The sequence below is a fragment of the Trachemys scripta genome, chromosome 3 (assembly GCF_013100865.1).
Source record: "Trachemys scripta elegans isolate TJP31775 chromosome 3, CAS_Tse_1.0, whole genome shotgun sequence".
NCBI lineage: Eukaryota > Metazoa > Chordata > Testudines > Emydidae > Trachemys > Trachemys scripta.
Window position 1 is genome coordinate 54,722,583 of NC_048300.1, and position 13,867 is coordinate 54,736,449.

A 13,867-nucleotide genomic window follows, 5' to 3' on the forward strand; every position below is an offset into this window, starting at 1 on the left:
GTTTAAAGTTTCAAGTGGTTACAAAACAAAACAGCAGAAACACAGAATGGTGCATGGCAATTATAGCTGTAATGCTTTATTGAACAGGTGTGATTTTTGTAGGAGAAGGAAAGAGCTAGACATGATGTTACTGAGATGCTGTTCCAAGCATAAAAGGCAGTATGAAAAATGTGTGAAGTAAGGAGTGGGGGAGGTGTGGGTAGAACGTATGGAGGAAGATGGGATGTAGGAAGAGATTAGGACAAAGATGTAATCAGAGTCAGAGTTAGATAGCTTTGCAAATGAGATGTCTGAAAGGACTGCAAGAGAAAAGAGGAAGCCTGTACAGAGATTCAAGATAGGTAATTACAGTGGCTCTAACAAAATTTAATTACTTCAGGTACTGAAAAAAAAAAAAGATCAGCCCCTAAAACCAGAAAGGCTAAATAGCAATGCATCGGCGACTAATCATCGGGGCAGTCAGCCAACCAACAACCCTTGAAGGTGGGTTTGCTTCAGTGTGGATGTGCATCGTCAAATCATTCCCTTTGCTCTGCCAGTTTGGCTCCATTCTGATGAGCACAGGCAGGTTACTGAATTATACAGGAATTCTGCTTGGGCATTCACAAGAACAGAGCAAGTAGTCAGAGAGAAAAGGGATGAGATGAGATCCATGAAGAGTCACAGAAATGTAGGGGTGAAAGAGACCTTGAGAGGTCATCAAGTTCAGTCCCCTGCTCTGAGGCAGGATCTAGTAAACCTAACCCATCCCTGACAGGTATTTATCCAATCTGTTCTTAAAAACCTCCAATGATGGGGACTCCACAACCTCTCTTGGAAGCCTATCCTAGAGCTTAACTACCCTTAGTTAGGAAGATTTTCCTAATATATAAACTAAATCTCCCTTGCTGCAGAGTAATCCCATTACTTCTTGCCCTACTTTCAGCAGACATGGAGAACAATTGATCTCTGTTCTCTACAAAACCTTTAACATATTTGAAGACTGTTACCAGGCCCCCTTTCAGTTTTCTTTTCTCAAGACTTAAGAGGCCCAGGTTTTTTTTAAACCTTTCCTCACAGATCATCTTTTCTAAACCTTTTATCATTTTTGTTGCTTTCCTCTGGACCCCCTCCAATTTGTCCACATCTTTCCAAAAGTATGGTGCCCAGAACTGGATACAGTACTCCAACTGACGCCTCACCAGTGCTGAGTAGAGCAGGACAATTACTCCTCATGTCTCACATACAACGCTCTTGTTAATACACCCAGAAATGATATTGGCCATTTCACAACTACATCATATCACTGACTCATATTAAATGTATGATACACTATAATCCCCAGATCTTTTTCAGCAGTACTACTACCTAGCCAACAATTCCCCATTTTGTAGTTATGCATTTCATTTTACCTTCCTAAGTACTCTGAACTTGTCTTTATTGAATTTCATTTTGTTTATTTCAGACCAATTCTATAGTTGTTTTGAATTCTATTCCTCTCATCCTATGTGCTTGAAACCCTTCCGATCTTGATGTCATCTGCAAATTTTATAAGCATTCTCTCCACTCCATTATCCAGATCATTAATGAAAATGCTGAACAGGACTGGAATTAGGACTGGCCCCTGTGGGACTCCTCTAGATACACTCTCCTAGTTTGATAAACTGTTGATACCTGTTCTTTGAGTACAGTTTTTCAACCAGTTGTATAACCCCCTTATAGTAATTTCATCTAGACCACATTTCTCTAGTTTGCTTATGAGGCTGTCATGTGGGATTGTATCAAAAGCATTACTAAAATCAAAAGCATATCATATCTAATGCTTCCTGCCTATCCACTAGGCCAGTTACCCTGTTAAAGAAGGGAATGAGGCTGGTTTGGCATGATTTGTTCTTGACAGATCCAGGCTGTCTATTCGTTATAACCCTATTATCCTCTAAGTGCTTACAAACTGATTTTTTAATCATTTGTTCCACAATCTTTCCAGGTATCTAAGTTTGGCTGACTGGTCTATAAATCCTCTTTGTCCCCTCTTTTAAAGACAGGTCCTATGTTTGCCCTTCTCTAGTCCTCTGGGACCTCACCCATCCTCCCTGAGTTCTCAAAAGGTAACTGCTAACGGTTCTGAAATTGCTTCTTCTGGTTCCTTAGGTACCCAACAGTATGAATTTCATCAGGCCCTGACAACTTTAATATATTCAACTTATCTAATTATTCTTTCACCTGTTCTTTCCCTGTTTTGGCTTGTGTTCCTTCCCCCTTGTTGTTATTATTAAATGTGCTGACCATCTGGTCACCAGTAATCTTTTTAGTATAGACCAGGGGTCGGCAACCTTTCAGAAGTGGTGTGTCGAGTCTTCATTTATTCACTCTGATTTAAGGTTTTGCGTGCCAGTAATACATTTTAACATTTTTAGAAGATCTCTTTCTATAAGTCTGTAATATATAACTAAACTATTGTTGTTATGTAAAGTAAATAAATGTTTAAGAAGCTTCATTTAAAATTAAATTAAAACGCAGAGCCCTCCGGACTGGTGTCCAGGACCTGGGCAGTGTGAGTGCCACTGAAAATCAGTTTGCGTGCCGCCTTCGGCACGCGTGCTATAGGTTGCCTACCCCTGGTGTAGACTGAAGCAAAATAGGCATTAAACACCTCTGCTTTCTTGATGTCATCAGTTATTAATTCTCCTTCCCCACTAAGTAGATGACCTACACTCTTCTTTGTCATTCTCTTGCTCCTAATGTATTTAAAGAACCTCTTCTTATAGCCTTTTATGTTCCTTGCTAGGGGTAACTCATTTTGTGCCTTAGTCTTTCTGAATTTATCCCTATACTTTTGCTATCTCTTTTGTACTTCTCCGCAGCAATTTGTCCATGTTTCTACTTTTTGTAGGATATGTGAATCAGCAAAACAAACTAAAACTGTTATTTATTTATCTGGATTGATGAGACATGCCTGTCTGTACTCTAGGCCAGAGGTAGGCAACATATGGCATGCGTGCCAAAGGTGGCACACAAGCTGATTTTCAGTGGCACTCACACTGCACGGGTCCTGGCCACCAGTCCAGGGGGCTCTACATTTTAGTTTAATTTTAAATGAAGCTTCTTAAACATTTTAAAAACCTTATTTACTTTACATACAACAATAGTTTAGTTATATATTATAGACTTATAGAGAGAGACCTTCTAAAAACGTTAAAATGTATTACTGGCATGCGAAACCTTAAATCAGAGTGAATAAATGAAGACTCGGCACACCACTTCTGAAAGGTTGCCAACCCCTGCTCTAGGCAAATGTCTAATATAAAAGTTACAAATTTGACCAAGACACCAATTAAAAATATTAGAACATACCTTAATCATTTAACTAACCAACATTTCAAATCCCAGTATCCATCTGGGTTATTAAAACCCAACTCCCCCCCAAATCCAGACATTTCATCCTGCCCTTTCCTCTTTTCAAAAGCCCAGAAGAAAAATTGGGCCTTGCAGAAATCCCTGGAGATAAATACATAGGTCTTAATTTAGATTTAGCAGTCTTGAGTGTGTCCCTTTAGGGAACCCCACTATCTATTTATCAAATCAGTTGATCAATGGTATTTTTAGAGCACTTATCTCTATAGTATATAAGAGCAAATAATGTTTATTGCCCAAATTTTTAAAGTTAGCCTACATAATCTTCTAACTTTCAATAAAATAAAACAGCTTATGTGAAGTGCTCTTTTTATATTCCAAGTTTGCCAAACAAAAAGCCTTATTTTCTGGATTTTCCTTATTGATAAAATATATCTATAGATAAATTAGATATTCTTTCAGTAGAAATAGATTCTTTCCCCATCCATATTTCATTTCATACAGTGTTTTGTGTTCTTTAATAGTTGTTTTTCTTTTTCTACAGTCAAAGCTTCAATGATAAGTGACCAGAAACAAGTATTCCAGCCCTCCTATCTTGGCTGAAATCCACATAATGCATGACAGCACTGAAAATCCCTGGCAGGCATCTCAGAAGCTAACATACCATATCTTAAGTGTCAGACTTAATTAGCCAAGAAGCCACTTTCAAAGCTGTACATGAAAAATGTGATTAAACTAGAATGACTTTGTTATATGTATTGTACAATGTAGTATATACACCCAGAGTGTATTATCTTGATATGAAATGCTATTCTGTTAAAGAACATCTTCCACATTAATGCTTAGTTTATTAATTTGCTATTTTTGCCTATAATACTGTATCTTACAATTAAAAATGGTTTTGGTATTAAGGTTGCCCTATACAAAAACATAATATAATGTATTACAAAGAACGACGTTATCATTTATGCTTTAGCAAAATATTACTCACCCCTCCCTTCATTTACCTGTCTTCTTTTTATGTATAATTCATATCAGGATGCTGCCCTGTCAGTGAATATGAGTTTTGATTTGAAGAATCAGAAAACTGAATTAACTCCATCACAAACCTTACACAGCTAGGTCATTTTCTATGGCTATGTTAGAATTTACTGGCTCTTTCAGGCTCAGGGGGAAAGCCCATCTGGGGAAAATAAAATCTGCCCTCAGCTGATCCTTGGAAAGAAAACCCACTACCTCTGTTTCTACTGCAAGGTTTTAGCCAAGACCAGCAAGAGTTTCCTTTTCCTTTTCTTTTTTTTTTTTTCATAATTGCTGCTGTCAAAGATGGTTCCTGGGACCCAACGTTGAGAGTGATTTTTGGTGGATCCTGTGTTTTTTTTATTTTGTTTAGTTCTGTTAAGTGTGACTGCAAATAATTATCACCACCAACTGGATTGCCATTAATGCACATGAAGATAACGCTTTGGATAGTGAGCAGGTAAAACACCATAGTTGTGGCTGACTTGACCAGACCCAGCTAAACTCACTTTAAGCACAAAGTAAACATTTAGTATACATCCAGATTTAGCAAGCTTTGGAAGTAAAACCAAAGAAGCATGAGGTATCATACAGAAACTTCAAACTGTAGGATGTTACATATATATATTTGGTATTCAATAGCAGATATATGTTGGAGTGCCTTTCATGCAGTGAGAGCCTTCATACAGGGCAATCCTTACAAGTGGCTGGACAATACAAAGCAGAGAACAATAGCAAAGGATATATAATGCTAATACGCTCTTGAAGGATGATGAAGACTGGTGGGGAAAGGTGTGTGCCTTCATGGCTCTAACTTTTTTCTTTGGGGATTGTGAATATTTTTTAACCATTTTCTCTTTAATTGGTGTGCCTGGTAGAGAGTAATTTATTGCAAGACACTGGATTTCAATGCGTGCACCGCTTTGTGCAGGACATATTAAATAATAATGGATGACCAGGTTTCTAAATGTAATTTACCATTTGTTGCTGCAAATCATAAGTTCTAATAAATAAAAAGTTCTGACATACGATTTAGAAAGGATGATTGGATGTCAGGATTATTCGGAATTTTCTCAATTCTTGGGGTTCTCTTCCATGGTACAGAAAACTCACTTAATATGTTGTGGTGCATCCTGGAGTTGTAAAGCTCAGATGTATAATATTCCATTATTATTATTTATGCAGTGCCATGGGAGTGTAGCTAGAGCACATCTCTTTTCCATTATCATCATTATCACCTTCCTTCCTCCCTCCCCACCATTTTACATTTTTAAACTTCATTATAACTTCTGGATAGTTTAATATAATACACACACACACACACACACGATTACAAATGGATAGCTGACATGTAGATGCAGAAAAGCAGATTTTAAAAAAATCTACTGTTAAAAGATCCTGAGTGGATCTGAAACAATCATTTGAATGTTTGTGTTCAGAAGATTTTTTTTTCCCATGGAACCCCTTTTATTAGCAGGTTGGGAGAAGACTATATTACAAATTTAATTCTTCCCTATAATCTTGTACTGTGATATTTACTTGTGCCCACGTAAGGGTAGGAAATAAAAATTAAAGAAAGTTTTGCATGAATTATAAATATTAAACTTTCTAAGGTGATCCAAAGTATCATAGATGGAAACCAAGAGTTTCAGGGTACTAGTTAAGACTTTTTTTAAAACAGTGTAAAGAATATCAATAGCTAATTTTGTCTATGATGTGGTAAGCCATATAATGGACTTAATATACGAACATGGGACACAGGACTGGGAAGGACCTCCTGGGTCACTAAATCCAGTGCCCTGCTATTGCCACCATATAATCCCAATCATAAATTTATCAAGCTCCATCTTAAAACTAGTTAGGTCATTTGCCCCAACTCCTCCTAGTGGAATGCTGTTCCACAACCTCACTCCCTCTAATTTCCAGTGTATACCCATTTATTCTTGTGCCAACATTGCTCTTTAGCTTATATAGCTCTTGTCATTCTTGGTGTTTATCCTCCTCATGTATTTTTAGCGAGCAATCACAACCCCTTTCAACCTTTATTTTGCTAGGCTAAACAAGCCAAGTTTTCTTAGTCTCCTCTTATAAAAGTATGAAGGCAGATGAGTTGAGATACTGGCTGATGTCACTATATGAAGAACGGTTGCTAAAACAAATGTAAGGAGATTCATACCAAAATGTATTACAAAAAGCTGGAAACCACTGGGTGAGCACGTAAGCCCCACTCAATCCTGGACCCATACAGAACATGCAGGGGCACGTAAATCTGTAATGCAACATTAAGCAAACACACTAGTGAGTGGGTGGATGGCAACAGTATTATTCAGAAACAAATTTTAAGGAACACATTGTTTTAGCCAAGTTGGAAAGACCACATAAACCCTGAAGTATGAGTATTTATTGGGATACCAGTTTTCCACTCTTCTGCAATTTTTGACAAGTAAAATACTTAGACTAATACTAGGATAAAGGACTAAATTCAGCCCTAACCTGCACTCCTTGCAACACCACTGAAAGCCATGGGGCTGCACAGGGTGCAAGTCAGGGCAGAAACTCAGCCAGAACGTGTCTAACAACTGAACATAATTTGTATAAACAAACAGCATTATTTACAATATTCCTTCATGAAATCCCAGGCTCAGTGTCTGCATGTTCTTTAAAGACACAGTTCATGCACACTTGAATGCCTACTTAAGAAAAAATCAAGAGCTTTCCCATGGAAACCAGAGATATTTTGTTTCACATGTACTGCACAAACACGGATGTTAGCTTTCCATAATGTACTATACGTTCTTATGCTAGCCACATATTTTAGGACAACATCTTTGGCACACTTTTAGACAGATGGCTCACACGAGTTTAAAGGTTTGTCTATTCTAGGGAAATATGTGTTGTTTTCAAATGTGCTAACTAACATTTTTTAATTAAAATGCTCAAATACACCTTAGCCCCTAGTGTAGAGAGTCACGTTAAAAATGAAGTATCAGAGGGGTAGCCATGTTAGTCTGGGTCTGTAAAAAGCAACAGAGGGTCTTGTGGCACCTTTAAGACTAACAGATGTATTGGAGCATAAGCTTTCGTGGGTGAATGCCCACTTCCATTCACCCACGAAAGCTTATGCTCCAATACATCTGTTAGTCTTAAAGGTGCCACAGGACTCTCTGTTGCTTGTTAAAAATGAATTAGCTGGTTGTGGTAAAAATGTGTTAGCTGGTCCTAAGGCTTGTGCCACATTACGAAATGTTACCATAAAACATGCCTTAGTCTGGCACATCTTTCTTTGTGTCCACACTTACTTTTGAGTCCTGGTAGTAAAACTCTAACTTTCTGTTGGTCTCATTAAACCATCTCCCTGAAAGACATAAGCCCTCTTTCTGCACTATTCCACTGCTACAATATCTGTGTGGATCATGTATTACCTATGCCAGTAAAAACAGTCCTCTGGCAACAGTCCTACAATGCCTCTGTCCGTGTGACAATGACCCTCCTGATCACCATTCTGAACTCTGTTGCCAAGGGGTCACAGTGACCAGGCCCTCCCCCCCCAACAACACTTTAAAACACCATTTTGGAAATGTGTCTCTTCCGCAAGCCCACCTCAGAGCGCACAGATATGGATACCCATAAAGAAACAGGTAAACCTTGTATTGCTGCGTGGTCAGGAAAGAAGTCTTGGATTTTCTCAGCCTGTGGGGAGGAGAAGTGCAAGCCCAGATGCAGAATAACTGTGGAAGTAAAGATGTCTATTTGGACACTGCAGAGGATATGCAGCTGGGGCACAACAGGGAGGGGCATCAATGTTGGGTGAAGGAGAAGGAACTGCAGCAGCTGGACAAAAGGCAAGGGAGGCCAACAGAAAATCTGGGGCTGCCCCACATACCTGCCACTTCTTTGCAGAGTTGGATGCCATATTTGGTGGGGATCCTACCATCACCACAAGAGTGACAGTGGACACTACGTGAGATCCCGAGGAGGGAACCCCAGCAGTGCACAGCAACAAAGAGCGTGTCAAGGACATGGATGCAGAGGATGCTGACCCAGTGGAGAGCCAGTCAGCTGAACTTGACTCAGTTGAGTCCTGAGGAGGAACCCATTATGCACTTTCTCTGACTATCCTTTGTTAATGTCAGTGAAACCTTCCTGGTGATCCACTAATGCCTGCATAACCATGAAAAGAACCACTTTCTGTATAAGTACTCAGCCAGAGGAGTGAGGGTGGGCGGGCCAGGATGAAGATATGCATTTCCTCTATCACTTCACCACAGTTTGGGAAATCCACTGCACTGAATCAATCTATTATTTCCTGCACATTGCCCAGAGTCACAATCCTGTGCAGCAGGCGACAATTAATGGGCTTGCACACCTGGATGATGACTGTCCCCACTGAAGACTTTCCAACACCAACCGATAGCAATCTAGGGTTGCAAGCTTCCACAGCGTGATTGCTACCCATTTTCCACTGTCAAAACAGCTCTCATTTCCGTGTCTCTGCACTGAAAGGCAGGGGCAAGCTCAGCACACAACTCCAGAAATGTGACCTTCGGCATCTGAAAGTTCTGAAGCCACTGCTGAGTGTCCCAGATTTGCATCATGATCCATTCCCAACAATCAGTGCTTATTTCATGGGCCCAGAAGTGCTGTTCCACCGTGTGTAGCTGGTCAGTGAATGCTTGCAACATCAGGTGACTTTCATTCACTGTCTGCATCATCCACTCCTCCTCAGTTTTCTCATTTTCACTGCTGCATGCCTGGCCTCTGTGATAGTTGCTGAAGTTCCACAAATACAGAAGAAGCAGGTGCCCTGTCTATAAAATTGATATGAGAATTCCACTGATCTGTTTGGCATCCATGTTTTTGCCAGTGAGGTGGCAGAGAGATTGAAAACTGGCACAAGGAACTGTGGGAATTTTAAAAACTGGTGCAAAAGAGAAGATTATGGCGGGAACAGAGGGAACTTAACCCTAAGGTCCCACAGTTCCCTGAGAGGAGTGCCAGTTTCTCACAGTACACTTCCAAAAGTCGCAGAAAGCTGGACTGTGGTGTGGGGCACACTGGGATGCCTTCCTGGAGTGCAGAGCACTTTTTCTCCGATACAACCTCTCGACGTGAAGGTGTGCTGCACTGGCAAAGGCAGGCGAATATGCACATGCTCTACTGGAATTGCAAAATTGGTAGCTACATGCTGGCAGAAATACTACCAATAAAACTTTCTAGTGTAGGTGTGACCTAAATAACCTTGGCTAACACATCTTAACCTGGTTGTCTTTGTCTACACTAGATGTTACACGGTGCTTAAAACGTATTCATTAAAACATTATTCATTTTCCCAGTGTAGACAAACCCAAAGAGAGAAACTGCTGCTCTTGGGACATTTCTTCCCAACAGAGAGTATTTTTTTTTTTAATCTGGTCTGCCCACCCTGCGGGAGGCAGTAAAGTCAGCATTCACTCTCATAAACATAGAGCTATAAACAGCAGCTTCTCTCTCTCTTTGTGCTTACGGGATGGAAACCTCAATTTTCTCTCTTCCCCCACCTGCTCACACTCTACTCCCTCTACTGTATGTAGTTATGTTTAATCTAACTCTGCTTATATGCAAAGACTCAGAGGTGACAAACCTCAAAGCAATGTCTATAGGTGATAATGTTTTCACCCCTCAGCTCATAGAGAGCTGAGAAAAACTAAAGAAAAATTATGCAGCCAGTGCTTTTCCAAAGGACTGTTAGAGCACCACTACATTTCAGGAATGGGGATTGGGCAGGGAGGTTCAACTTGCATATGTAAATTTAGAGCAGACAGAGTGTGTGTTTGTGTACAACTCCTCCGACAAAACTAATGTATTGTCCAGTACAGGCACGAAATAACTCACAATGATGCTTCCAAGTTATATTTTTCATTCTTTTCAACAAAACATCTACAATATTCTGGCACTTGCATAGCCCCCTTCGTCAATCCTAACAAACCAACTCAACAAAAAGAGAATACGTTTAACAGGAGACAGTGCTCCTAAAAAGTCAATTATTATAAACAAACAAAAACACATACCTGGTGCAATATGTCATCCAGAATCCCAAATGCTACTATTTGATATTCTCCATATTATTTAAGGCATTATAAAACTTGCATGTGTTTCAGTTATTCACTGTTTACTTCTACCCTTCCCAAGTTATAGTCTATACAACAATGTGCATCATTCACCTGATTTTTGCAGCTGAGCTCTTCTCCTTTGACTTCCTTGTTTAAGTGCCCTTTGCTAATTCATTTAAATCTTTTGATTCTGGTGTTCAAAGCCCTTCATTCTGATAGGCTATTTTATTTATATAATGGATGTCTATATGTGCTGTATTCCAACTTGTACTCTAAGTTATTGCTGTTTCAGCATTTCTACAATTTGTAAAATCTAAGTACAGGGCCTTTGCCCATATAGTTCCATCTAGGTGAAATTTGTGTTGCTTATTCATTGCCTCACTTTTAAGTCTTATTTTAAACATTATATTCTGGTTTATATCCTATCTACACCTTTGTGTTAATTCTATGTTGTTTTAGTTATAGCACTTGGGCACTTGCAGTAAAGTAAAACAGTAATTAACATGAACATTGTACTATGTACCAAGATATAAATGTCTAAATTATACTTAGTTATGCTTGAATTTGTAAATACGATGACTACAATCAGAAACTCCAGCCAGTCGGAGCAGGTGCAAAGCAACCCATTGCTACACTGGGGGGAGAGGGTAAAATGAGGCCACTGCTCCCCTCAGTATCCCCCAGACCCAGAACTGTGCAGGGGAGACCCTCCCATACTCTGGGGAAACAGGGATCCAGGTAGTGCCTCTCGGCCAATCTGCCATGTGGCCTTGGGGAAGAAGTGCAGTCTCCAGCTGGTAGGAGAAGCTAAAGAAGCAGTCAAAGCAGGGAGATTCAGAGAACTTTCCATGGTTTAACTGGATTTTCTCTGCCCTGTGTTGATTGGCTGTTTGCTCCACCCATTCCCTTTCCCATCTTTCAGTATCTCTTCATTTCAGCTGCAGTCCACACCTGCCCCTTAGCCTCTTCTCCCCAATCCTGTCTCCCTTACCCTCTTCTGTTCAATGTTTCTTCCCCTTCACTTTTATTTCTGTTTAGCGTACCCCCGCTAACGAAACCCACCTAAAAAAATTGTGGAATGAGTATGACATTTTCTGTCTTCAAACTGTTGACTCTGCTTGTGTGTGACACCCTTCCCTCCAACCCTGTGTCTGTCTTATCTATTTAGATTGTAAGATCTTTGGGGCAGGACTAGCTACTACACTGTTTGCACAGTGTCTAGCACAATGGGGCCCCACTGGTTGGTCCTTTGGCAATATCATAATAATTGATTATTAATAATAAAATATAAACATGTAAGCTACATTCAAATGTGTGAATATTAAGACTGCATTCAGTTCCAACACAAATATAGCCAAGGAAAACACTAGACAAAAACAGTGTCTCATATCAGAATGTCCAGTGCATACAGATAAATCTATACTCTAATACTTAACTCTTGACCCTCTAATAAATGAAACTTTTGGTATTAAACGATAGTCTGACTTACTTTGCTCTCTTGGCCATCTCATTGCCATCCCAGCGTGGGCTGTAAGGGTAGTTTTTCTGGGCCTGGGAATACAGCTGTCCACTGTTAGTGAAGTGATAGACTGATTGAAATGTTAGAGTTGGCTGGTCTCGAGGAAAGTACAGAGGTAGGTCAACTGCAAAGACAGCAAAAGAAAAAGATGGAATGAAAGAGACATCTTTTCTTGCTTTCATCTTTATTGTGAAATATATCATTCCTACCTATTAACTCTAAACTCAGGTTAAGAAATGTACCTAACCAGATCTTAAATGAAAAAAGTAAAAATGCTGGGAAATTCTAATATCTCTTCTTGTACTTTCAATAAACATGGATTATATTATGTCGATGTCTGACTCGATTTATGTTTACTGAAGTATTTTATTTTACAAAGCAAATGACACATGGTTTTATTGTGCATTTACAGGTTAATCACAGTATTTCCACTAGTTCAATCTCTCTCTTTTTCTCTTTCTTTTTCTAATGCTTAATGCATTAAAGTCTGTATTTTTCCAGCTTAGTTTCTACTTTCAGGAATGTTAATACACATTCTGTTTTGCGAAATAGAGCAACATTGTACTTTTATAGAACCTTTCATCTGATGAGCTCAAAGTGCTTTATCAGCCATAATTAATCCTTACAACTTGCCTGGGAGATGCAAGTATTATTAACCCCATTTTACAGATGGATAAACTGACGCCCAGAGAGGTTAAGTGATTTAATCAAGGTCACATTGAGTCACTTGCAGAATCTAGAACAGAACAAAGGAATCCCAACTCTCAGTCAAACAACTAAAACTACAAAGTCACTGATATCAGAAATGTTTTACTCTTAAGTGTCCCCAGAATTAGATCCTATCTCTTTTAACTCCCCTTGCTTATCACCCAAAAGGAAGGAGGCCATCTCAAGATTAGTCAGGTCTGTTAGATCAACAAACCAGACTATAATGGAGAGTATTCCAGAGGCTCTTCAATTTGTAAAACTTAACCTTTTAATTCCCAAATGTATTCTTAGAATATAACATTTTCTTGGGTCTTCTTTTATATTTGGTAGACTTAAAAAATCTCCCTATTTGGTTTTAAGATTTTTACTCATATATCCATCTCAGTATTTACTTTTACGGCCTGATCCTGCATCCACTGAAGTCAATGGCAAAACATGCATTGTCTTTAGTGGTACAAGATTTGGCCCTCAAAGCATCCCTCACTATCCCATTTAATATCCCAAAATGATGCATTCCACTAACCTTAAGAGACAAAAGAACAAATTCTCACCCATTTAGTTTTGTAAGACTGTAGCTCATTCATCGGAACTTGGGATCTCAGAAATCTTCATTTGTGACTTCACAATTCTACCTAATGAGACGTCAAGGATCCTGACTGAATAATGTCAGATGTACTTAAAAATGGAACAGGCCTGGTAAATGATTGATCCCATTTCTATGCCAGAGCAGGATTGTTTCCTCCAATATATTTGCTAGTGCTTTGTGTATTCTATTTTTAAATATTTCAAGATAGGATGCTTCCACCACTTCCTTTGAAAGCCTACTCCACAGCCTAAGATATAGCAATCTCAGAAAGATTTTCTGCTAGTTAGCCTAAATTTTCCTACTCTTTGAACTGGACAAGTCTTATTTTCCCTATGCTCCAAATCAAGCCTGCCAACCCCACAGTCACTCCCTTCATATGTTTATGGTAATGAGGTACACAAAACCAATTAACCAGGGGACTCAGCCCACACAAATGCTTGCTTGGTACATTTAAGAGGTAACATGATGGACTGAGTTAGTTTGATCAATTTTGGGGAAGAACAATACTACGTTTAAGAAAAAAAAAAGTTAGATTCAAAAATGAAATACTTTGTCAAAGTCTTCTTGGTAGCATGGTTAATGCATGATATCCCTGAAAAAGAATTGCCACAC

General features: G+C 39.2%; 1 protein-coding gene across 1 annotated transcript in view; it reads right to left on the reverse strand.

Annotated features, from left to right (window-relative positions):
- BABAM2 (BRISC and BRCA1 A complex member 2) overlaps window positions 1-13,867 on the reverse strand; it is a 324,027-nt gene that overhangs the window by 21,271 nt on the left and 288,889 nt on the right. Inside the window, exon 11 of the mRNA XM_034764779.1 lies at window positions 11,932-12,085. Within this exon, the coding sequence (XP_034620670.1) occupies window positions 11,932-12,085 (154 nt within the window). The remainder of the gene's footprint in view (window positions 1-11,931; window positions 12,086-13,867) is intronic.